This window comes from Crinia signifera, chromosome 8 (assembly GCF_055691185.1).
Source record: "Crinia signifera chromosome 8, ASM5569118v1, whole genome shotgun sequence".
In the NCBI taxonomy this organism is placed as follows: domain Eukaryota; kingdom Metazoa; phylum Chordata; class Amphibia; order Anura; family Myobatrachidae; genus Crinia; species Crinia signifera.
The window spans coordinates 179,821,909-179,848,547 of NC_139224.1; the positions used below are offsets into that span (position 1 = coordinate 179,821,909).

Genomic DNA, 26,639 nt, shown 5'->3' on the forward strand with positions numbered 1-26,639 from the left:
ATCGGTGCCCCTTGCACTTACCCCCTCCTGTGGTTAAGAATGGTAGCATGGTACATCGGTGCCCCTTGCAGTTTCCTCCTCCTGTGGATGGTAGAGTGGTACACTGGTACCACTTGCAGTACCCTCCTGTGGTTAGGAATGGTAGCATGGTACACCAGTGCCCCTTGCAGTTCCCTCCTCCTGTGGTTTGGATTGGTAGCGTGGTACACCAGTGCCACTTGCAGTACCCTCCTGTGGTTAGGAATGGTAGCGTGGTACACCAGTGCACCTTGCACTTCCCTCCTCCTGTGGTTAGAAATGGTAGCATGGTACACCGGTGCCCCTTGCATTTCCTTCCTCCTGTGGTTAGGAATGGTAGCGTGGTACACCGGTGCCCCTTGCAGTTACCCCCTCCTGTGGTTAGGAATGGTAGCGTGGTACACACCGGTGCCCCTTGCAGTTCCCTCCTCCTGTGGTTAGGAATGGTAGCATGGTACACCAGTGCCCCTTGCAGTTACCCCCTCCTGTGGTTAGGAATGGTAGCATGGTACACACCGGTGCCCCTTGCAGTTCCCTCCTCCTGTGGTTAGGAATGGTAGCATGGTACACCAGTGCCCCTTGCAGTTCCCTCCTCCTGTGGTTAGGAATGGTAGAGTGGTACACTGGTACCACTTGCAATACCCTCCTGTGGTTAGGAATGGTAGCATGGTACACCAGTGCCCCTTGCAGTTCCCTCCTCGTGTGGTTTGGAATGGTAGCGTGGTACACCAGTGCCACTTGCAGTACCCTCCTGTGGTTAGGAATGGTAGCGTGGTACACTGGTGCCCCTTGCAGTTCCCTCCTCCTGTGGTTTGGAATGGTAGCGTGGTACACCGGTGCCCCTTGCAGTTACCCCCTCCTGTGGTTAGGACTGGTAGCATGGCACACATCGGTGCCCCTTGCAGTTACCCCTTCCTGTGGTTAGGAATGGTAGCGTGGTACATCCGTGCCCCTTGCAGTTTCCTCCTCCTGTGGTTAGGAATGGTAGCATGGTACATCGGTGCCCCTTGCAGTTACCCTCTCCTGTGGTTAGGAATGGTAGCATGGTACATCGGTGCCCCTTGCAGTTCCCCCCTCCTGTGGTTAGGAATGATAACGTGGTACATTGGTGCCCCTTGCAGTTACCCCCTGGTGACCCTGTGTTCTGTTGGTTTTAGGTTCATGTTCTGGTCCGATTGGGGCGATCCTGCAAGAATTGAGAAAGCGGGCTTGAATGGGGGCGACCGGCAGGTTCTGGTGTCTGATGAGATTGAGTGGCCCAATGGGATCACCATAGGTGAGTGATGGTGTTGCCCTGTTCCTGATGTCAGTAATACCCAGCTTTGTTCCCGCCACTCATTATTCCCTCTGTTCCCCTAGATGTGCTGACCCATCGCTTGTACTGGGTGGACTCCAAGCTCCATACCTTGTCCAGCGTGGACTTTAGTGGATCCAACCGGAAGCAGCTGATCTTCTCTGAGGATATGCTGAGCCACCCTTTTGGTCTTGCGGTATTTGAGGTGAGTGCGGGGAAATGACAGCAGGGGCCAGTACCTCGTGCAGGGGTGCGTCATAGATGCATGCATGATGTGTGATAAATGTTTAACTTGGCCACACCTTTGGTGATGTAGTGTGGTTCCTCATGCAGTGATGTTATATCGCCCTCATGGTGGATGGATCGTTCAGTTCTTCCAAACCATTGCTGTTATATGATGGCACATTCATTGTTCTAGCACAGCTTAATACAAGTGCCCAAACAATCATATTGATGGTATTTGCTTTCCAACTGGTATGTGCGTCCTAGTCCTCGGTGCCAGGTGACTGATGGGTACCGTCATAGTGCCCACTGCCAAGTGACTGATGTGTACCGTTATAGTCCTCGGTGCCAAGTGACTGATGGGTACCGTCATAGTGCCCACTGCCAAGTGACTGATGTGTACCGTTATAGTCCTCGGTGCCAAGTGACTGATGTGTACCGTCATAGTGCCCAGTACCAGGTGACTGATGGGTACCGTCATAGTGCCCAGTACCAGGTGATTGATGGGTACCCTCATAGTGCCCAGTACCAGGTGACTGATGGGTACCGTCATAGTGCCCAGTACCAGGTGACTGATGGGTACCGTCATAGTGCCCAGTACCAGGTGACTGATGGGTACCGTCATAGTGCCCAGTACCAGGTGACTGATGGGTACCGTCATAGTGCCCAGTACCAGGTGACTGATGGGTACCGTCATAGTGCCCAGTACCAGGTGACTGATGGGTACCGTCATAGTGCCCAGTACCAGGTGATTGATGGGTACCGTCATAGTGCCCAGTACCAGGTGACTGATGTGTACCGTCATAGTGCCCAGTACCAGGTCACTGATGGGTACCGTCATAGTGCCCAGTACCAGGTGACTGATGTCTACCGTCATAGTGCCCAGTACCAGGTGACTGATGTGTACCGTCATAGTGCCCAGTACCAGGTGACTGATGTGTACCGTCATAGTGCCCAGTACCAGGTGACTGATGGGTACCGTCATAGTGCCCAGTACCAGGTGACTGATGTCTACCGTCATAGTGCCCAGTACCAGGTGACTGATGTGTACTGTTATAGTGCCCAGTGCCAGGTGACTGATGTGTACCGTCATAGTGCCCACTGCCAAGTGACTGATGTGTACCGTCATAGTCCTCGGTGCCAGGTGACTGATGGGTACCGTCATAGTGCCCACTGCCAAGTGACTGATGGGTACCGTCATAGTGCCCAGTACCAGGTGACTGATGTGTACCGTTATAGTGCCCAGTGCCAGGTGACTGATGTCTACCGTCATAGTGCCCAGTGCCAGGTGACTGATGGGTACCGTCATAGTGCCCAGTACCAGGTGACTGATGTGTACCGTTATAGTGCCCAGTGCCAGGTGACTGATGTCTACCGTCATAGTGCCCAGTGCCAGGTGACTGATGTCTACCGTCATAGTGCCAGGTGACTGATGGGTACCGTCATAGTGCCCAGTACCAGGTGACTGATGGGTACCGTCATAGTGCCCAGTACCAGGTGACTGATGGGTACCGTCATAGTGCCCAGTACGAGGTGACTGATGGGTACCGTCATAGTGCTCAGTGCCAGGTGACTGATGGGTACCGTCATAGTGCCCAGTACCAGGTGACTGATGTGTACCGTCATAGTGCCCAGTGCCAGGTGACTGATGGGTACCGTCATAGTGCCCAGTACCAGGTGACTGATGTGTACCTTCATAGTGCCCAGTGTCGGGTGACTGATGGGTACCCTCATAGTGCCCAGTGCCAGGTGACTGAAGTCTACCGTCATAGTGCCCAGTGCCAGGTGACTGATGTGTACCGTCATAGTGCCCAGTGCCAGGTGACTGATGGGTACCGTCATAGTGCCCAGTGCCAGGTGACTGAAGTCTACCGTCATAGTGCCCAGTGCCAAGTGACTGATGTGTACCGTCATAGTGCCCAGTGCCAGGTGACTGATGTCTACCGTCATAGTGCCCAGTGCCAGGTGACTGATGTCTACCGTCATAGTGCCCAGTGCCAGGTGACTGAAGTCTACCGTCATAGTGCCCAATGTTGGGTGACTGTGTACCGTCATAGTGCCCAGTACCAGGTAACTGATGGGTACCGTCATAGTGCCCAGTGCCAGGTGACTGATGTCTACCGTCATAGTGCCCAGTGCCAGGTGACTGATGTCTACCATCATAGTGCCCAGTGCCAGGTGACTGAAGTCTACCGTCATAGTGCCCAGTGCCAGGTGACTGATGGGTACCGTCATAGTGCCCAGTGCCAGGTGACTGATGTCTACCGTCATAGTGCCCAGTGCCAGGTGACTGTAGTCTACCGTCATAGTGCCCAGTGCCAAGTGACTGATGTGTACCGTCATAGTGCTCAGTGCCAGGTGACTGATGTGTACCGTCATAGTGCCCAGTGCCAAGTGACTGATGTGTACCGTCATAGTGCCCAGTACCAGGTAACTGATGGGTACCGTCATAGTGCCCAGTGTCGGGTGACTGACGGGTAACATCATAGTGCTCAGTGTCGGGTGACTGACGGGTAACATCATAGTGCCAGGTGACTGACGGGTATAGACTTGGCGGTGTACCAGTCACGTGTAACCTGTCCAATAATGACCCTTCCCAGCTGATTTAGTACATAGGGTGTGGTTGATTAGGGTACATACAACACATCACGGTATGTTACCAGAATTAACCATTCCCTGCCCCTCTCTCTCTTTCTGCCAGGACAAGGTGTTTTGGACGGATCTGGAGAATGAAGCCATATTCAGCGCCAACAGACTGACCGGGAAAGAGATTTTTGTCTTGGCCGAGAATCTCAACAACCCCCATGATATTGTCGTCGTCCATCAGCTCAAACAGCCAAAGGGTAAATATGTCCTTCATCCTGTGATATACAGCATTGGGTAGCTGTGTCCTTCGTCCTGTGATATACAGCATTGGGTAGCTGTGTCCTGCGTCCTGTGATATACAGCATTGGGTAGCCGTGTCCTGTGATATACAGCATTGGGTAGCTGTGTCCTGCATCCTGTGATGTACAGCATTGGGTAGCTGTGTCCTTCGTCCTGTGATATACAGCATTGGGTAGCCGTGTCCTGCGTCCTGTGATATACAGCATTGGGTAGCTGTGTCCTTCATCCTGTGATATACAGCATTGGGTAGCCATGTCCTGCGTCCTGTGATATACAGCATTGGGTAGCTGTGTCCTTCATCCTGTGATATACAGCATTGGGTAGCCGTGTCCTGCATCCTGTGATATACAGCATTGGGTAGCCGTGTTCTGCGTCCTGTGATATACAGCATTGGGTAGCTGTGTCCTGCGTCCTGTGATATACAGCATTGGGTAGCCGTGTTCTGCGTCCTGTGATATACAGCATTGGGTAGCCGTGTTCTGCGTCCTGTGATATACAGCATTGGGTAGCCATGTCCTGCGTCCTGTGATATACAGCATTGGGTAGCCATGTCCTGCATCCTGTGATATACAGCATTGGGTAGCTGTGTCCTGCGTCCTGTGATATACAGCATTGGGTAGCTGCGTCCTGTGATATACAGCATTGGGTAGCTGTGTCCTTCATCCTGTGATATACAGCATTGGGTAGCCGTGTCCTGCATCCTGTGATATACAGCATTGGGTAGCCGTGTCCTGCGTCCTGTGATATACAGCATTGGGTAGCTGTGTCCTGCGTCCTGTGATATACAGCATTGGGTAGCTGTGTCCTGCGTCCTGTGATATACAGCATTGGGTAGCCGTGTCCTGCGTCCTGTGATATACAGCATTGGGTAGCCGTGTCCTGCGTCCTGTGATATACAGCATTGGGTAGCTGTGTCCTGCGTCCTGTGATATACAGCATTGGGTAGCCGTGTCCTGTGATATACAGCATTGGGTAGCCGTGTCCTGCGTCCTGTGATATACAGCATTGGGTAGCTGTGTCCTGCGTCCTGTGATATACAGCATTGGGTAGCTGTGTCCTGCGTCCTGTGATATACAGCATTGGGTAGCTGTGTCCTGCATCCTGTGATATACAGCATTGGGTAGCCGTGTCCTGCGTCCTACAGCATTGGGTAGCTGTGTCCTGCATCCTGTGATGTACAGCATTGGGTAGCTGTGTCCTTCATCCTGTGATATACAGCATTGGGTAGCCGTGTCCTGTGATATATACAGCATTGGGTAGCCGTGTCCTGCGTCCTGTGATATACAGCATTGGGTAGCCGTGTCCTGCGTCCTGTGATATACAGCATTGGGTAGCCATGTCCTGCATCCTGTGATATACAGCATTGGGTAGCCGTGTCCTGTGTCCTGTGATATACAGCATTGGGTAGCCATGTCCTGCATCCTGTGATATACAGCATTGGGTAGCCGTGTCCTGTGATATACAGCATTGGGTAGCCATGTCCTGCATCCTGTGATATACAGCATTGGGTAGCTGTGTCCTGTGTCCTGTGATATACAGCATTGGGTAGCCGTGTTCTGCGTCCTGTGATATACAGCATTGGGTAGCCGTGTTCTGCATCCTGTGATATACAGCATTGGGTAGCCGTGTCCAGCATCCTGTGATATACAGCATTGGGTAGCCGTGTCCTTCGTCCTGTGATATACAGCATTGGGTAGCTGTGTCCTGCGTCCTGTGATATACAGCATTGGGTAGCCGTGTCCTGCATCCTGTGATGTACAGCATTGGGTAGCTGTGTCCTGCATCCTGTGATATACAGCATTGGGTAGCTGTGTCCTGCATCCTGTGATGTACAGCATTGGGTAGCTGTGTCCTGCATCCTGTGATATACAGCATTGGGTAGCTGTGTCCTTCGTCCTGTGATATACAGCATTGGGTAGCCATGTCCTGCGTCCTGTGATATACAGCATTGGGTAGCTGTGTCCTTCGTCCTGTGATATACAGCATTGGGTAGCCATGTCCTGCGTCCTGTGATATACAGCATTGGGTAGCTTATTATTATTATTATTATAATTTTATTTATAAGGCGCCACAAGTGTTTCGCAGCGCCGTACAAAGGAACAATACAGGGAGACAAAACTTGGCATAACATTGAATAAATAACAAAAATACAGTACAAATAAAGAGCACCACAGTTCAATACACATTACAGCTTAAATGTAAGTAGTGAGGACCCAATCAACATACAACTAGAGGCTTGAGGCCAATGATGGAGATGAGTATGAAGATGGTCACTGCTGATGGTAGCTGTGTCCTTCGTCCTGTGATATACAGCATTGGGTAGCCGTGTCCTGCGTCCTGTGATATACAGCATTGGGTAGCCGTGTCCTGCATCCTGTGATATACAGCATTGGGTAGCCGTGTCCTGCGTCCTGTGATATACAGCATTGGGTAGCTGTGTCCTGCATCCTGTGATGTACAGCATTGGGTAGCTGTGTCCTTCGTCCTGTGATATACAGCATTGGGTAGCCGTGTCCTGCGTCCTGTGATATACAGCATTGGGTAGCTGTGTCCTGCATCCTGTGATATACAGCATTAGGTAGCTGTGTCCTGCGTCCTGTGATATACAGCATTGGGTAGCTGTGTCCTGCGTCCTTTGATATACAGCATTGGGTAGCCGTGTCCTGCATCCTGTGATATACAGCATTGGGTAGCTGCGTCCTGTGATATACAGCATTGGGTAGCTGTGTCCTGCGTCCTTTGATATACAGCATTGGGTAGCCGTGTCCTGCGTCCTGTGATATACAGCATTGGGTAGCTGTGTCCTGCATCCTGTGATGTACAGCATTGGGTAGCTGTGTCCTGCATCCTGTGATATACAGCATTGGGTAGCCGTGTCCTGCGTCCTGTGATATACAGCATTGGGTAGCCGTGTCCTGCATCCTGTGATATACAGCATTGGGTAGCCGTGTCCTGCGTCCTGTGATATACAGCATTGGGTAGCTGTGTCCTGCATCCTGTGATGTACAGCATTGGGTAGCTGTGTCCTTCGTCCTGTGATATACAGCATTGGGTAGCCGTGTCCTGCGTCCTGTGATATACAGCATTGGGTAGCTGTGTCCTGCATCCTGTGATATACAGCATTAGGTAGCTGTGTCCTGCGTCCTGTGATATACAGCATTGGGTAGCTGTGTCCTGCGTCCTTTGATATACAGCATTGGGTAGCCGTGTCCTGCATCCTGTGATATACAGCATTGGGTAGCTGCGTCCTGTGATATACAGCATTGGGTAGCTGTGTCCTGCGTCCTTTGATATACAGCATTGGGTAGCCGTGTCCTGCGTCCTGTGATATACAGCATTGGGTAGCTGTGTCCTGCATCCTGTGATGTACAGCATTGGGTAGCTGTGTCCTGCATCCTGTGATATACAGCATTGGGTAGCCGTGTCCTGCGTCCTGTGATATACAGCATTGGGTAGCCGTGTCCTGCATCCTGTGATATACAGCATTGGGTAGCCGTGTCCTGCGTCCTGTGATATACAGCATTGGGTAGCCGTGTCCTGCATCCTGTGATATACAGCATTGGGTAGCTGTGTCCTTCGTCCTGTGATATACAGCATTGGGTAGCCGTGTCCTGCGTCCTGTGATATACAGCATTGGGTAGCCGTGTCCTGCGTCCTGTGATATACAGCATTGGGTAGCCGTGTCCTGCATCCTGTGATATACAGCATTGGGTAGCCGTGTCCTGCGTCCTGTGATATACAGCATTGGGTAGCTGTGTCCTGCATCCTGTGATGTACAGCATTGGGTAGCTGTGTCCTGCATCCTGTGATATACAGCATTGGGTAGCCGTGTCCTGCGTCCTGTGATATACAGCATTGGGTAGCCATGTCCTGCGTCCTGTGATATACAGCATTGGGTATCTGTGTCCTGTGATATACAGCATTGGGTAGCCGTGTCCTGTGTCCTGTGATATACAGCATTGGGTAGCCGTGTCCAGCATCCTGTGATATACAGCATTGGGTAGCCGTGTCCTGCGTCCTGTGATATACAGCATTGGGTAGCCATGTCCTGCGTCCTGTGATATACAGCATTGGGTATCTGTGTCCTGTGATATACAGCATTGGGTATCTGTGTCCTGTGATATACAGCATTGGGTAGCCGTGTCCTGTGTCCTGTGATATACAGCATTGGGTAGCCGTGTCCTGCATCCTGTGATATACAGCATTGGGTAGCTGTGTCCTGCGTCCTGTGATATACAGCATTGGGTAGCTGTGTCCTGCATCCTGTGATATACAGCATTAGGTAGCTGTGTCCTGCGTCCTGTGATATACAGCATTGGGTAGCTGTGTCCTGCGTCCTTTGATATACAGCATTGGGTAGCCGTGTCCTGCATCCTGTGATATACAGCATTGGGTAGCTGTGTCCTTCGTCCTGTGATATACAGCATTGGGTAGCCGTGTCCTGCGTCCTGTGATATACAGCATTGGGTAGCCGTGTCCTGCATCCTGTGATATACAGCATTGGGTAGCCGTGTCCTTCGTCCTGTGATATACAGCATTGGGTAGCCGTGTCCTGCGTCCTGTGATATACAGCATTGGGTAGCCGTGTCCTGCATCCTGTGATATACAGCATTGGGTAGCTGTGTCCTTCGTCCTGTGATATACAGCATTGGGTAGCCGTGTCCTGCGTCCTGTGATATACAGCATTGGGTAGCCGTGTCCTGCGTCCTGTGATATACAGCATTGGGTAGCCGTGTCCTGCATCCTGTGATATACAGCATTGGGTAGCCGTGTCCTGCGTCCTGTGATATACAGCATTGGGTAGCTGTGTCCTGCATCCTGTGATGTACAGCATTGGGTAGCTGTGTCCTGCATCCTGTGATATACAGCATTGGGTAGCCGTGTCCTGCGTCCTGTGATATACAGCATTGGGTAGCCATGTCCTGCGTCCTGTGATATACAGCATTGGGTATCTGTGTCCTGTGATATACAGCATTGGGTAGCCGTGTCCTGTGTCCTGTGATATACAGCATTGGGTAGCCGTGTCCAGCATCCTGTGATATACAGCATTGGGTAGCCGTGTCCTGCGTCCTGTGATATACAGCATTGGGTAGCCATGTCCTGCGTCCTGTGATATACAGCATTGGGTATCTGTGTCCTGTGATATACAGCATTGGGTAGCCGTGTCCTGTGTCCTGTGATATACAGCATTGGGTAGCCGTGTCCTGCATCCTGTGATATACAGCATTGGGTAGCTGTGTCCTGCGTCCTGTGATATACAGCATTGGGTAGCTGTGTCCTGCATCCTGTGATATACAGCATTAGGTAGCTGTGTCCTGCGTCCTGTGATATACAGCATTGGGTAGCTGTGTCCTGCGTCCTTTGATATACAGCATTGGGTAGCCGTGTCCTGCATCCTGTGATATACAGCATTGGGTAGCTGTGTCCTTCATCCTGTGATATACAGCATTGGGTAGCCGTGTCCTGCGTCCTGTGATATACAGCATTGGGTAGCCGTGTCCTGCATCCTGTGATATACAGCATTGGGTAGCCGTGTCCTTCGTCCTGTGATATACAGCATTGGGTAGCCGTGTCCTGCGTCCTGTGATATACAGCATTGGGTAGCCGTGTCCTGCATCCTGTGATATACAGCATTGGGTAGCCGTGTCCTTCGTCCTGTGATATACAGCATTGGGTAGCCGTGTCCTGCGTCCTGTGATATACAGCATTGGGTAGCTGTGTCCTGCATCCTGTGATGTACAGCATTGGGTAGCTGTGTCCTGCATCCTGTGATATACAGCATTGGGTAGCCGTGTCCTGCGTCCTGTGATATACAGCATTGGGTAGCCATGTCCTGCGTCCTGTGATATACAGCATTGGGTAGCCATGTCCTGCGTCCTGTGATATACAGCATTGGGTAGCCATGTCCTGCATCCTGTGATATACAGCATTGGGTAGCCGTGTCCTGCGTCCTGTGATATACAGCATTGGGTAGCCGTGTTCCACGTCCTGTGATATACAGCATTGGGTAGCTGCGTCCTGCGTCCTGTGATATACAGCATTGGGTTGCTGCGTCCTGCGTTCTGTGATATACAGCATTGGGTTGCTGCGTCCTGTGATATACAGCATTGGGTAGCCGTGTCCTGCATCCTGTGATATACAGCATTGGGTAGCCATGTCCTGTGATATACAGCATTGGGTAGCTGTGTCCTGCGTCCTGTGATATACAGCATTGGGTAGCTGCGTCCTGTGATATACAGCATTGGGTAGCCATTTCCTGCGTCCTGTGATATACAGCATTGGGTAGCTGCGTCCTGCGTCCTGTGATATACAGCATTGGGTAGCCGTGTCCTGCATCCTGTGATATACAGCATTGGGTAGCTGTGTCCTGCGTCCTGTGATATACAGCATTGGGTAGCTGTGTCCTGCGTCCTGTGATATACAGCATTGGGTAGCCATGTCCTGCGTCCTGTGATATACAGCATTGGGTAGCCGTGTCCTGCATCCTGTGATATACAGCATTGGGTAGCCATGTCCTGCGTCCTGTGATATACAGCATTGGGTTGCTGCGTCCTGTGATATACAGCATTGGGTAGCCGTGTCCTGCGTCCTGTGATATACAGCATTGGGTAGCTGTGTCCTGCGTCCTGTGATATACAGCATTGGGTAGCTGTGTCCTGCGTCCTGTGATATACAGCATTGGGTAGCCGTGTCCTGCGTCCTGTGATATACAGCATTGGGTAGCCATGTCCTGCGTCCTGTGATATACAGCATTGGGTAGCCGTGTCCTGCATCCTGTGATATACAGCATTGGGTAGCCATGTCCTGCGTCCTGTGATATACAGCATTGGGTTGCTGCGTCCTGTGATATACAGCATTGGGTAGCCGTGTCCTGCGTCCTGTGATATACAGCATTGGGTAGCTGTGTCCTGCGTCCTGTGATATACAGCATTGGGTAGCTGTGTCCTGCGTCCTGTGATATACAGCATTGGGTAGCTGTGTCCTGCGTCCTGTGATATACAGCATTGGGTAGCCGTGTCCTGTGATATACAGCATTGGGTAGCCGTGTCCTGCGTCCTGTGATATACAGCATTGGGTAGCTGTGTCCTGCGTCCTGTGATATACAGCATTGGGTAGCTGTGTCCTGCATCCTGTGATGTACAGCATTGGGTAGCCATGTCCTGCATCCTGTGATATACAGCATTGGGTAGCTGTGTCCTGCGTCCTGTGATATACAGCATTGGGTAGCTGTGTCCTGCATCCTGTGATGTACAGCATTGGGTAGCTGTGTCCTGCGTCCTGTGATATACAGCATTGGGTAGTTGCGTCCTGTGATATACAGCATTGGGTAGCTGCGTCCTGCATCCTGTGATGTACAGCATTGGGTAGCCGTGTTCTGCGTCCTGTGATATACAGCATTGGGTAGCCGTGTCCTGCATCCTGTGATATACAGCATTGGGTAGCCGTGTCCTGCGTCCTGTGATATACAGCATTGGGTTGCTGCGTCCTGTGATATACAGCATTGGGTAGCCGTGTCCTGCGTCCTGTGATATACAGCATTGGGTAGCCGTGTCCTTCGTCCTGTGATATACAGCATTGGGTAGCCGTGTCCTGCGTCCTGTGATATACAGCATTGGGTAGCCGTGTCCTTCGTCCTGTGATATACAGCATTGGGTAGCTGTGTCCTGCGTCCTGTGATATACAGCATTGGGTAGCCATGTCCTGCGTCCTGTGATATACAGCATTGGGTAGCTGTGTCCTGCATCCTGTGATATACAGCATTGGGTAGCTGCGTCCTGTGATATACAGCATTGGGTAGCTGTGTCCTTCGTCCTGTGATATACAGCATTGGGTAGCCGTGTCCTGCATCCTGTGATATGCAGCATTGGGTAGCCGTGTCCTGCATCCTGTGATATACAGCATTGGGTAGCCGTGTCCTGCATCCTGTGATATACAGCATTGGGTAGCCGTGTCCTGCATCCTGTGATATACAGCATTGGGTTGCTGCGTCCTGTGATATACAGCATTGGGTAGCCGTGTCCTGCATCCTGTGATGTACAGCATTGGGTAGCCGTGTTCTGCGTCCTGTGATATACAGCATTGGGTTGCTGCGTCCTGTGATATACAGCATTGGGTAGCCGTGTCCTGCGTCCTGTGATATACAGCATTGGGTAGCTGTGTCCTGCGTCCTGTGATATACAGCATTGGGTAGCCATGTCCTGCGTCCTGTGATATGCAGCATTGGGTAGCCGTGTCCTGCATCCTGTGATATACAGCATTGGGTAGCCGTGTCCTGCATCCTGTGATATACAGCATTGGGTAGCCGTGTCCTGCATCCTGTGATATACAGCATTGGGTTGCTGCGTCCTGTGATATACAGCATTGGGTAGCCGTGTCCTGCGTCCTGTGATATACAGCATTGGGTAGCCGTGTCCTTCGTCCTGTGATATACAGCATTGGGTAGCTGTGTCCTGCGTCCTGTGATATACAGCATTGGGTAGCCATGTCCTGCGTCCTGTGATATGCAGCATTGGGTAGCCGTGTCCTGCATCCTGTGATATACAGCATTGGGTAGCTGTGTCCTGCATCCTGTGATATACAGCATTGGGTAGCTGTGTCCTGCATCCTGTGATATACAGCATTGGGTAGCCGTGTCCTGCGTCCTGTGATATACAGCATTGGGTAGCTGTGTCCTGCATCCTGTGATGTACAGCATTGGGTAGCTGTGTCCTGCATCCTGTGATATACAGCATTGGGTAGCCGTGTCCTGCATCCTGTGATATACAGCATTGGGTAGCTGTGTCCTTCGTCCTGTGATATACAGCATTGGGTAGCTGTGTCCTGCATCCTGTGATATACAGCATTGGGTAGCCGTGTCCTGCGTCCTGTGATATACAGCATTGGGTAGCCATGTCCTGCGTCCTGTGATATACAGCATTGGGTAGCTGCGTCCTGTGATATACAGCATTGGGTAGCCTCATCCTGTGATATACAGCATTGGGTAGCCTCATCCTGTGATATACAGCATTGGGTAGCCTCATCCTGTGATATACAGCATTGGGTAGCCGTGTTCCACGTCCTGTGATATACAGCATTGGGTAGCCGCGTCCGGTGATATACAGCATTGGGTAGCCTCATCCTGTGATATACAGCTTTGGGTAGCCGTGTTCCACGTCCTGTGATATACAGCATTGGGTAGCTGCGTCCTGCGTCCTGTGATATACAGCATTGGGTTGCTGCGTCCTGCGTTCTGTGATATACAGCATTGGGTTGCTGCGTCCTGTGATATACAGCATTGGGTAGCTGTGTCCTGCATCCTGTGATATACAGCATTGGGTAGCTGCGTCCTGCGTCCTGTGATATACAGCATTGGGTAGCTGCGTCCTGTGATATACAGCATTGGGTTGCTGCGTCCTGTGATATACAGCATTGAGTTGCTGCGTCCTGTGATATACAGCATTGGGTAGCCACGTCCTGTGATATACAGGACGTGGGTAGCCGTGAGCAGGTACTAGGGGCACAGAGACTGTACGTGAGCGGGTACTAGGGGCACAGAGACTGTACGTGAGCGGGTACTAGGGGCACAGAGACTGGGCGTGAGCGGGTACTAGGGGCACAGAGACTGGGCGTGAGCGGGTACTAGGGGCGCAAAAACTGTACGTGAGTGGGTACTAGGGGCACAGAGACTGTACGTGAGCGGGTACTATGGGACATAGACTGGACTTGAGCGGGTACTAAGGGACATAGACTGGACGTGAGCGGGTACTAGGGGCACAGAGACTGGGCATTAGTGGGTACTAGGGGCACAGACTGGGCGTGAGCAGGTACTAGGGGCACAGAGACTGGGCGTGAGCGGGTACTAGGGGCACAGAGACTGGGCATAAGCGGGTACTAGGGGCATAGAGACTGGGCGTCAGCAGGTACTAGGGGCACAGAGACTGGGCGTGAGTGGGTACTAGGGGCACAGAGACTGGGCGTGAGCGGGTACTAGAGTCACTAAGGAGTTGCAGCCACATGTGTGGCACAGAGTTGTACATTAAGCTGTGTACACACCGGAGCGATAATACGATGTATCGATACATCACATCTCCGATGGTGCAGTCCATTGTTACATACTCGTATTGGCTGTGCCGCACAATCATTGAGATGATTCCTGGGAACGGTGAATTAGTCGCACACGTAGTCATACAGATCGGTCCATATCACCCGGATCTCCCGATGTGCCCAGGTCCAGTCCTGCCCGGAGCTGCTGTTCTTCCAGCAGTGGGTAGAGTGGCACATGACATGCTGGGACTTGCAGTTCCACAATGCCTGTGACAGGCTTACTGAACGTGCTCCCTTCTTAGTGATGTTGGGGGATAATGGTAGTGAGTTACTAATGGCGGTACTCTCTCTGCCTGTAGCCGTGAACGCCTGTAACCAGGGTCCTCTTCCCAATGGCGGCTGCGAGTACCTTTGTCTGGCGGCTCCACAGATCTCCGTCCATTCCCCCAAATACACATGTGCCTGTGCGGACGGCGTGGCGCTGGGACCGGACATGAGGAGCTGTAAGAAGGGTAAGATGTCACATGCAGCATATTTGGGGGGGGGGGGGGGGGTGGTACATGGTATTATCCTGTAGCTATTGTAACATCTGAACCAATCATCTCCTCTGTTTGTGTTTAGTTGCAGTAATGATCACTACTGAGCCAACATTACCACCTCCCAGCACGGATTCCCCAGCGGTAGAACCTGCACCTGCTACGACTACTGTGGTACCCTCCTCTGCTACATCCGCTACAGCAGCGGTGACCCCTGACCTCTCCAGCACCACCGCCAGCCCCCAAACTACCTCTACGTCCACACATGCGGTGATCCCGGTCAGGACTACTGGGAACACCAGCGTCTACCAGCACTGTAAGAGCACATCCACACAATCACAGTTCTATATGTAATGCCTGCTGTTATCACTATAGACATTGTCTTTGGGGACGTGCGGCTGGGGGTCTCCCCTAGAATTGCAGTACTTAGTCTTCCTGTATGTAAGGTAAGTTGTGCAGTGTCCCTGCCCCCTGATAACCCTGCGCAGTGTGGTAATAGCTATAGAACACATCGGTAGTCTGGGGACGATCACTGGATACAGCAGAAATACTGATATGGCGCAGTGGCGGTCTGACTGTCACACTGGACACGGTGGTCTGTGCACTCACCCACCACCCGCCTGCTACGGACAATGTAATGTAACCTGGATCTAACAGGAGATGTAGAAGACAAGTCTTCCTCCCAGGCACAGAACCCCTATGTGTAATCTCTCTGGTGCTGAGAGAATGTGTGTGCCCTGCTGTTATCAGTGCCTCGTGTCACATGTGTCTGTGGGAGACGTGTTCTGTGTATTCTCCCACGGCTGGGTCCTTTATCTCCGTGACCTTGTAAACGCTTGCAGACGTTACCCAGCCGGCTCAGTGTCACCTCTGCCAGTTACTGTAGCAAATGGTGTGCTCTGAAGATGTGCGAGTGCAATACCAATTATTAGTACGTGTGGCCGTGATACATTTCTAGCCCTGTTTAATGCGTGTCGGTGGTCAATAAAGCAGGATTCCCATTGAACCTCGTTAGTCTGTCCGCTCAGCCGGCACCTTCCAGCTGGGGAACTAAACAGACCTCCAAGGTGGCAGCTTAGGGCCAGGTAGGACAGGGCCCAGTGGATGATTGTTCTCAGAATCCTGCTGTACCAACCCCAGGAACCGCAAACACTACTATAATCATTGATCCACATCTACGTAGCGCTACACTTCTATCTGTTATAACCTGAGCTGCTTTATTACAAACACTAGAGCGTCAGGCATCTAATTCATCTCTGCCAGTAGCTGTACCTGACAGGAGAGTAATGCTACGGGTCTGTATAATTGTGTATTAGCTGTGTACAGTATATGGGCAGAGAGATATAGTGTTTCCGCTAGGCAGTTTTAGTAGCGCACCGCCCCCTGTCCATTTTATACATGAAGAAATGCACCGTTCTCCCTTTCCTGGAAAGCCATCAGCTGCTGAATGCAATCCTACCAACCAGCGGTGTGACAGCGGAGGCAATCTCAGCTGGCAGCTGCATTGTCCCATTGGAGTGTCCTTTGAGAGACAGCCCTGTATATATGTGGTGTGGTCTGAGGGACATATGGTGGTCTGATGGCATGTGGAGAGGTCTGAGGAGCATTTAAGGTTGCCTGGTGACATGTTTAGAGGTCTGAGGTACATATGCTGGTCTGATGGCATGTGGGGAGGTCTGAGGGGCATATGGTGGTCTGATAACATGTGGAGAGGTCAGAGGGGCATTTAATGTCACCTGATGACATGTTGGGAGGTCTAAGGGGCATATGCTGTGGTATGATAGTATTTGGGGAGGTCTGAGCGGCATTTGAGATTGTCTGAAGGCATGGTGGGAGGTTTGAGGGACTTATATTATGGTCTGATGGTATGTCGAGAGGTCTGAGCTGCATATGCTGTGTTCAGAGGGGTATGTGACCTCGCCTGCTGGCATGTGTGGTGGTCTGATGGCATGTTGGGAGGTTTGAGGGACATATACCATGGTCTGATGGCATATTGGAAGGTTTAAGGGGCATATTTCGTGGTTTGATGGTATGTGAAGAGGTCTGATGGCATGTTGAGAGGTGTGATGGACATATTCCATGGTTTCATGGTATTTTTGGAGGTTTGAGGGGCATATGCCATTGTCTGATGGTATGTGACGAGGTTTGAGGGGCATTTGTCGTGGTGTAATGGCATGTTGGGAGGTTTGAGGGACATATGCCATGGTCTGATGGTATGTGAGGACGTCTGAAGGGTAAATGGCCTAGTCTGATGGCATGTGGGATGGTCTGATGGGCATATGCCATGGTCTGACAGCATATTGGAAGGTTTAAGGGGCATATGCCATGGTCTGATGGTATGTAAGGAGGGCTAAATAACATATGGTGGTGTGATGGCATGTTGGAAGGTGTGAGGGACATATTCCATGGTCTCATGGTATGTGAGGAGGATTGATGGACATATGCCATGGTTTGATGGTATGTGGGGAGGATTGTGTGACATATGATGGTCTGATGGCATGTTGGGATGTGTGAGGGACATATGCCATAATCTGATGCTAAGTGAAGGGGGTCTGAGTGGCATATGGGGGGAAATTTGCTAAGATGTGTATTCTACTTCACATGTGATGTTGCTATGGGCAACCAATCAGAATCTTCTACTTATTTATTTAGCACCCTCCAGAAGATAGTAGACATGATCTGATTGGTTGCCTATAGCAACATCACATGTGAAGTAGAATACACATCTTAGTAAATGTCCCCCATGGTGGTCTGATGGCATGTTGGAAGGTGTAAGGGACATATTCCATGGTCTCATGGTATGTTGGGAGGTGTGAGGGACATATGTCATTGTCTCATGGTATGTGCGGGGGGTCTGAGTGACATATGGTGGTCTGATGGCATGTTGGGAGGTGTGAGGGACATATGCCGTTGTCTGATGGTATGTGAGGGGGGGTCTGAGTGACATATGGTGGTCGGATGGCATGTTTGGAGGTGTGAGGGACATATGCCGTTGTCTGATGGTATGTGAGGGGGGTCTGAGTGACATATGGTGGTCGGATGGCATGTTTGGAGGTGTGAGGGACATATGCCGTTGTCTGATGGTATGTGAGCGGGGTCTGAGTGACATATGGTGGTCGGATGGCATGTTTGGAGGTGTGAGGGACATATGCCGTTGTCTGATGTATGTGAGGGGGGTCTGAGTGACATATGGTGGTCTGATGGCATGTTGGGAGGTGTGAGGGACATATGTCATGATCTGATGCTATGTAGGGAGGTGTAAATGACATATGGTGGTCTGATGGCATGTTGGGAGGTGTGAGGGACATATGCCGTTGTCTGATGGTATGTGAGGGGGTCTGAGTGCCATATGGTGGTCGGATGGCATGTTTGGAGGTGTGAGGGACATATGCTGTTGTCTGATGGTATGTGAGGGAGTCTGAGTGACATATGGTGGTCTGATGGCATGTTGGGAGGTGTGAGTGACATATGGTGGTCTGATGATATGTAAGGGGGGTTTGAGTGACATATGGTGGTCTGTTGGCATGTTGGGAGGTGTGAGGGACATATGCCGTTGTCTGATGGTATGTGGGGAGGTGTGAGGGACATATGTCATTGTCTGATGGTATGTGAGGGGGGTTTGAGTGACATATGGTGGTCTGATGGCATGTTGGGAGGTGTAAGGGACATATGTCAATGTCTGATGGCATGTGAGGGGGTCTGAGGGTCTGATGGCAGGTGCCCATAACTTATAACAATCCCTGCAGCGGCATCAATCGAATGTTTACTACATTAATATGGACCCTTCTCAGTAATTAGTGGATCCGGAAGATCGGTATATACAGTGTCTGGGTCAACTATGCAACATGCACTAGATCGACTGACAAAAGGTCGACACAAGCAAAAGGTTCACATGGCAATAGTCAACACATGAAACAAGGTACATGTGTGTGGACTTCGACTGGGAACAGTAAAATGTGCCGAACACAACGATCCGCTCAAAAATATGAAAGTCCTGTTGACATGTTGCTTGTGTCATCTTTTTTTCATTGTCATCCTAGTGCATGTCCACATTGTGTTGACCTATTGGCTGTCAATGTAGAAGCTGTTGGTCTTTCAATCCATACACAGTAATTAGCCCCCTGCCCACTATAAATGGTAGATGAGATAGATTTAGGATTATAGCTGCTTAGATCCATCACCCGGTGAGCGAGATCATGGCACCAGTAGGTTGTCTGCTTAGGATATGGGGCGCGACCTATGATGGATGTTTGCCGGTGCTGGAGGCTCGGATACCTCTGCATGCTGCATTTTGTGATCAGGCGTCCTCCCTTATCTCTATGACAATGCTGGATAAGGACTGCGCTGCACCACATCTTATTGTCATCTCCTCCTTACAGATGGGAATGCGGATTCAGACCTCCGGTCCACACTGACTGCTGCAGTGATCGGCGTAGCTGTGCCTGTTGGTGAGTAATCTGTCTACATGTTGTGTGCAGAGAGGACCAGGGTCACCGATGAAGACTTGACTAGTGCTGGGTGGAGACATTGAAGGAAGAGGGCCCTGCCCATCAGCACTTACAGTCTAAGATGGAGAAGTTGAGCCAGGAAGGTGAGGGGGGGGGGGGGGGGGATAGGTGGGCAGTCAGAAATGCTAAGTAGGGAGTTACGAAGGAGCAGAAACTGGTCTGATATAGTGAGTGCCAGGTCAGTGGACATGGGGGAACATAGTTGAGGATAAACTTGTCAACAAATAGGTGGACAAGAGGGGTCCTGAGTGTGGGGAATACAATAAATTCTGGTTTAGCCAGATTTAGATGAGGTTGGTGCACCAGGGTGGGGGGAGGGAGGGGGGGGGGGGTAGAAACACAGGGGCACTAGAAAGGATGGAGTTAAATTTGGGTTTCATCGGTATATACTGTGGATGATATTGGATGCTGAAGGAGCTCTTGAGATCTTCAAATGAGGAGATGTGAAGGTAGATAAGAAGGCAGCCAAGAACAGACCCTTGGTAAACACCAGCAGGAGGTACAATGATAAAGCAGTTAGTGAGATAGGAGGCTGAATATACTAGAGGTTTAGAGGAGGAGAGGTCAGTCAGCAGTCTCAAAGGCTGCAGATAGGTCCAGGATGAACGCCATCACCCACTGTTACACCAATCTCCTTAGTAGCTGTAGTTCCCATGGCCGTTCTCACATATTCACGAACCCCATCACCCACTGTTACACTAACTGTGCTGTGCCAACTGTGCTGGCCAATCTCTCTTATTCACCAACCAGTCACCCACTGTTACACCAATCTCCTCACTAACTGTAGTTCTCACAGCCGTTCTCTCTCATTCACCAACCCCATCACCCACTGTTACACCAATCTGCTCACTAGCTGTAGTTCCCATGGCCGTTCTCACATATTCACCAACCCCATCACCCACTGTTTCACCGGACTTCTCACTAGCTGTGCTTCCCATTGCCGTTCTCTCTCATTCACCAACCCTATCACCCACGGTTACACCGGTCTCCTCACTAGCTGTGCTTCCCATGGCTGTTCTCTCTCATTCACCAACCCCATCACCCACGGTTACACCGGTCTCCTCACTAGCTGTGCTTCCCTTGGCTGTTCTCTCTCATTCACCAACCAGTCACCCACTGTTACACCAATCTCCTCACTAACTGTAGTTCTCACAGCCGTTCTCTCTTTCACCAACCCCATCACCTACTGTTACACCAATCTCCTCACTAGCTGTGCTTTGCATGGCTGTTCTCTCTCATTCAGCAACCCCATCACCCACGGTTACACCGGTCTCCTCACTAGCTGTGCTTCCCATGGCTGTTCTCTCTCATTCACCAACCCCATCACCCACGGTTACACCGGTCTCCTCACTAGCTGTGCTTCCCATGGCTGTTCTCTCTCATTCACCAACCCTATCACCCACTGTTACACCGGTCTCCTCACTAGCTGTGCTTCCCATGGCTGTTCTTACTCATTCACCAACCCCATCACCCACTTTTACACCGGTCTACTCACTAGCTGTGCTTCCCATGGCCGTTCTCTCTCTTTCACCAACCCCATCACCCACTGTTACACCAATCTCCTCGCTAGCTGTGCTTCCCATGGCTGTTCTTACCCATTCACCAACCCCATCACCCACTTTTACAGTGGTCTACTCACTAGCTGTGCTTCCCATGGCCGTTCTCTCTCATTCACCAACCCCATCACCCACTGTTACACCGGTCTCCTCACTAGCTGTGCTTCCCATGGCCTTTCTCTCTCATTCACTAACCCCCATCACCCACCGTTACACTGATCTCCTCACTAGCTGTGCTTCCCATGGCATTTCTCTCTCATTCACTAACCCCCATCACCCACCGTTACACCGATCTCCTCACTAGCTGTGCTTCCCATGGCCTTTCTCTCTCATTCACCAACCCCATCACCCACCGTTACACCGATCTCCTCACTAGCTATGCTTCCCATGGCCTTTCTCTCTCATTCACCAACCCCATCACCCACCGTTACACCGATCCCCTCACTAGCTGTGCTTCCCATGGGCGTTCTTACTCTTTCACCAACCCCATCACCCACCGTTACACCGATTTCCTCACTAGCTGTGCTTCCCCTGGGCATTCTTACTCTTTCACCAACCCCATCACCCACTGGTACACCGGTCTCCTCACTAGCTGTGCTTCCCATGGCCTTTCTCTCTCATTCACCAACCCCATCACCCACCGTTACACCGATCCCCTCACTAGCTGTGCTTCCCATGGGCGTTCTTACTCTTTCACCAACCCCATCACCCACCGTTACACCGATTTCCTCACTAGCTGTGCTTCCCCTGGGCATTCTTACTCTTTCACCAACCCCATCACCCACTGTTACACTGGTCTACTCACTAGCTGTGCTTCCCATGGCCGTTCTCACATATTCACCAACCCCATCACCCACCGTTACACCGATCTCCTCACTAGCTGTGCGTCCCATGGGCGTTCTCACATATTCACCAACCCCATCACTAATTGCTTCCCATGGCCGTTCTCTCTCTCATTCACCAACCCCATCACCCACTGTTACACCGGTCTCCTCACTAGCTGTGCTTCCCATGGCCGTTCTCTCTCTCATTCACCAACCCCATCACCCACTGTTACACCGGTCTCCTCACTAGCTGTGCTTCCCATGGCCTTTCTCTCTCATTCACTAACCCCCATCACCCACCGTTACACCGATCTCCTCACTAGCTGTGCTTCCCATGGCCTTTCTCTCTCATTCACCAACCCCATCACCCACTGTTACACCGGTCTCCTCACTAGCTGTGCTTCCCATGGCCGTTCTCTCTCTCATTCACCAACCCCATCACCCACTGTTACACCGGTCTCCTAACTAGCTGTGCTTCCCATGGCCTTTCTCTCTCATTCACCAACCCCATCACCCACCGTTACACCGATCTCCTCACTAGCTGTGCTTCCCATGGCCTTTCTCTCTCATTCACCAACCCCATCACCCACCGTTACACCGATCTCCTCACTAGCTGTGCTTCCCATGACCTTTCTCTCTCATTCACCAACCCCATCACCCACCGTTACACCGATCCCCTCACTAGCTGTGCTTCCCATGGGCGTTCTTACTCTTTCACCAACCCCATCACCCACCGTTACACCGATCCCCTCACTAGCTGTGCTTCCCCTGGGCATTCTTACTCTTTCACCAACCCCATCACCCACTGTTACACCGGTCTCCTCACTAGCTGTGCTTCCCATGGCCGTTCTCACATATTCACCAACCCCATCACCCACCGTTACACCGATCTCCTCACTAGCTGTGCTTCCCATGGGCGTACTCACATATTCACCAACCCCATCACTAATTGCGTCACCTTAATCTCTTCCCCTAGCCGTCCTCACCATTTTCTGCCTGTCTGGGTATTTCATCTGGAGGAACTGGAAACGAAAGAATACAAAGAGCATGAACTTTGATAATCCCGTCTATCGGAAAACGACTGAAGAGGAAGAAGAGGAGGAAGAAGAGATTCACATTGGGCGAACATCGCAGATTGGACATGTCTACCCTGCTGTGAGTATAACCGTGGGGATAATAATGGGCAATAGACCGAAACCGTTATTACGCCCAAGTACCACAGATTCTTCTTCTATTATAGGATGTCACTAGAACTGTATGATACAATGGGGGAATTTACTAAGATGGGAGTTCTACATGGATGTTGCTCTGGGCAACCAATCAGAATCTACTTATTTTTTAAGCACCTTCTAGAAGATAATAGATAGTATCTGCTTGGTTGCCCATAGCAACATCCCATGTGAAACACAGCTCACATCTTAGTAAATTTCCACCAATATTAATAATGTTTAATGTTAATAGTCGTCCTTTTACTCCAGATCAGATGATGTTTCAGTTCCAGGTGGAGGCTGAGCGTAAAATCCCCCTGAGCAGCGCATATATTTCCGTAACCTTTCCCATTGTCTGCGCAGCGGCATATGAGTCCTGGGGACACCAGGGGTATATGGTATATGCCACGCAGGGCGTAACCAGCTTTATCCTGCAGCCACCCGATGCAGCGCGGATTGCTGTGCGGGACCCTGGCTGATTGCTGTGCGGGACCCTGGCTGATTGCTGTGCGGGACCCTGGCTGATTGCTGTGCGGGACCCTGGCTGATTGCTGTGCGGGACCCTGGCTGATTGCTGTGCGGGACCATCGCTGTACGCTGCACTGTCTTTGTTCTGTCCCTCTACTAACGGCCATATTAGTTCAAAAAGGGGAAAAGGGAGTTGGAAAGTCTGTACAGGTTGGTGCTATAGCACCCGATGGGGCCCCAAATGAGACAATAACTACAGTTATATGTACAATCTCCGTGGGGGTGGAGCAGAGACAATACATTTATAAGCAAAAGGAGAAAGGGAAAGATTGTCTTCTTTTTTTGGTGCACAGAAGTGAGAAAGAAAAAAATTCAAGTATTTTTGTAATTTTGTTTTAAAATGTAACTTTTAATTTGTTTGCTTTAAAACTGTTTATTCCGTGAAATATTAGTGCAGTAAACAAAAATTAATTTAAAAACGGTGTCAGTGTCTCTATTTGAAGACAAACTTTCCCTTTCTCCATTTGCTAACGGTCATATTGCGTGTTCTTGTGTCTTTCCCAGAGAGTGGCGTTAAGCTTGGAAGACGATGGATTACCCTGAAGCCGGCACATTCTCCTCAGCTATTCCCAGCGTGACCATGACCAGCATAACATATTACATGCTACGCCATTAGCACACCGTAGCACGTTACCGAATGTGTTACACGCATATGATGTCATGGATCCCGCCGATCATGGAGATGACCGCATTGCGCAGATTTGGCGTTACAGGCAGCGCAATAATCTCATCTCTGGTTTTTCTATACTGAGCCCTTTTTTATTTATTTTGCTGATGGACAACCACAAAATTTCCATGTTTCAAACATCCAAAGGATGTAGCGGTTTGTATGTATAATCTTTTATACAGATTTTTACTTGATCCGAGGCAGCGGCTCTCCCTCTGTATATAGCGGCCTCTTCGGACAACCAACCATTTTTAAATATTATATTTATAGAGGTGTTTTTGTACATAATTTAACAAAACTTTGTGGTTCTCCATCAACCTATATTAAATTAATGATGAAACGTAGAATTTTGCAGGATATTTATTAACCTGGGCGTGGGGCAGGGGAGAAGGCGCTGTACATATGAGAGGGCTGAGAGTATTTATTTTCTGGATGTTTGCGGTAGAGCCCCTGGATCTGCGTACGTTAGGTGCGCCGGTCTACAGAGCCTTCGATTGCTTCTTTTTGTTCTCTTCTCTTTACCATAGTTAGAACTGTCGTCCTGTAGATTAAAAAAAAACCTTGATAAATTTGGGGAACAAAACATATATATTAAAAAACTAAACTGAACACCAAGATTTACCCCTTGTGCTGAGGTGCGGTGATACATCTTCTCTGGGAACACACTGAGTAGATGCTATTTCTGGATCTGTGAGTTTGGGGGAATGCATTATACATTCCGGAGGATACTGCAGCCAGCAGACGCTCCGTGCGCAGTAGCTCAGCCGGCCCCAGAACCAGAAAGTAGCAGGGAAATATGCGCTACCTTCATATTGTGGCAGGATACACACATATGGCCTGATTCAGCACACAACTGGGGAAAAACCATGCTGCACTGCTGGGGGGCAGATGTAACATGTGCAGAGAGGTTTGGGGGAGATGTATTCAAACTGAACTCTACATTGCAATGTAAGAATAAAGCATCCAGTATTCATCCTGAACAGAAACAAAATAGCTCACCCAAATCTAACTCTCTGCATGTTACATCTGCCCCTCTGCAGTGCAGCATGGTTTTTTGCCTTGCTAACAAAGCTGATTGAGGCCCAGAGTACAGGATTATGGGGAAATAACAATGAATGAGAAAACAACTGATTCTAGCTGTATTATTCCCACCTAGGATTGTGTCCAATGTGATCCATTCTATCTGCAGTTTGTGTAGTTCCCTGGCGACATCTCCAACCACCTGAGGTCACTATTCAGACATTTTAATGGTGATTTAAAAATCAAATATTCTTTTACATGTGTCCGAGCCACCCATCCGGCCAATCAGAAGGTAGGAAATCTCAGTGCGTTTAGTATAGGGCCAATCATTATGAAGCCAATAGTGAGGTAGATAACGTTAATAAATCTATTATGCAGGAAATATTAATATATTAGGGGACAAAATTATTGTGTAAGTTTATTATTTATTAGTTATATTAAGAATGATACTTCCCGGCATAAAAACATGGTTCTAACTCTTTATAATGCTAGTGGTTTATGCCTAGGTGTAGAGTGGCGCCGCAGTCACGTGGCGCCGCAGTCACGTGGCGCCGCCGTCACGTGTCGCCGCCGTCACGTGACGCCGCCGTCACGTGACGCCGCAGCGAACGGCTCCACTTTTGCATCATGTTATTTGTGTTCTATCCATGTGTTTGGTTGTTACGTGTCCCCCAATTGCTATACATGTGCATGGTCTCTCATTGCTGTTACATGGCGCTGCCATCTAGTGGCGCTCCTCCTTATACTGATCTATTGTAGTTACATTTCCCCGTATGCATTGTAACCTTGTATAACACAAATACGGATCACCTCAGCTGGGTACACACTAGACGTTCATCTTTAACGATATGTCACGCATATTGTCTATATCGATACTGATGTGCACTCTAATGGTTCAGTAACGTGTCCTCCATCGTCTGAACGGATTCAGTACTGAATCCCGGCAGTCGGGATCCCGGCGTTCAGAATCCCGACGCCGGAATCCCGACAGCCGAAATGCCGACAAGGGGGGGACGTGGATCGCCCCCCCTTGTGGGCTCGCTGCGCTCGCCACGTGGACACCCACGGAGGGAGAATGTGTCGGGATTTCGGCGTCGGAATTCTGAACGCCGGGATCCCGACCGCCGGGATTTTAACTGCATCCTGTCTGAACATGCAGCTCAATGTTGCCAATATCGCCAGTGACTATGTTCTGTGTGGCGGCCGGGTGAACAATATCGTCCAGTTGGTATAGGCTATATCGTTATCCCGGGAGTCCCACGGAAATGATATTGCTTGTGTAGCGGTATGGTCTAGTGCGCGCCCTGCGGCATTAATATCACATCTGTCCTTTATCGGTTACTGTACAA

General features: G+C 50.4%; 1 protein-coding gene across 3 annotated transcripts in view; it reads left to right on the forward strand.

Moving 5' to 3' along the window:
* Window positions 1-26,305, forward strand: part of LRP8 (LDL receptor related protein 8) — a 187,392-nt gene extending 161,087 nt beyond the window's left edge. For 2 of the 3 annotated variants that reach the window (XM_083157909.1, XM_083157910.1), the window contains exons 12-19: window positions 1,176-1,294; window positions 1,378-1,517; window positions 4,236-4,377; window positions 14,803-14,955; window positions 15,065-15,295; window positions 19,359-19,427; window positions 22,844-23,022; window positions 24,108-26,303. In XM_083157909.1, coding sequence (XP_083014035.1) covers window positions 1,176-1,294; window positions 1,378-1,517; window positions 4,236-4,377; window positions 14,803-14,955; window positions 15,065-15,295; window positions 19,359-19,427; window positions 22,844-23,022; window positions 24,108-24,146 — 1,072 coding nt within the window. In that variant the 3' untranslated portion in view covers window positions 24,147-26,303. Of the gene's footprint in view, window positions 1-1,175; window positions 1,295-1,377; window positions 1,518-4,235; window positions 4,378-14,802; window positions 14,956-15,064; window positions 15,296-19,358; window positions 19,428-22,843; window positions 23,023-24,107 lie in introns of all 3 variants that reach the window. The other variant, XM_083157911.1, reaches the window with a different exon arrangement.
* Window positions 26,306-26,639: the final 334 nt, after the last annotated feature.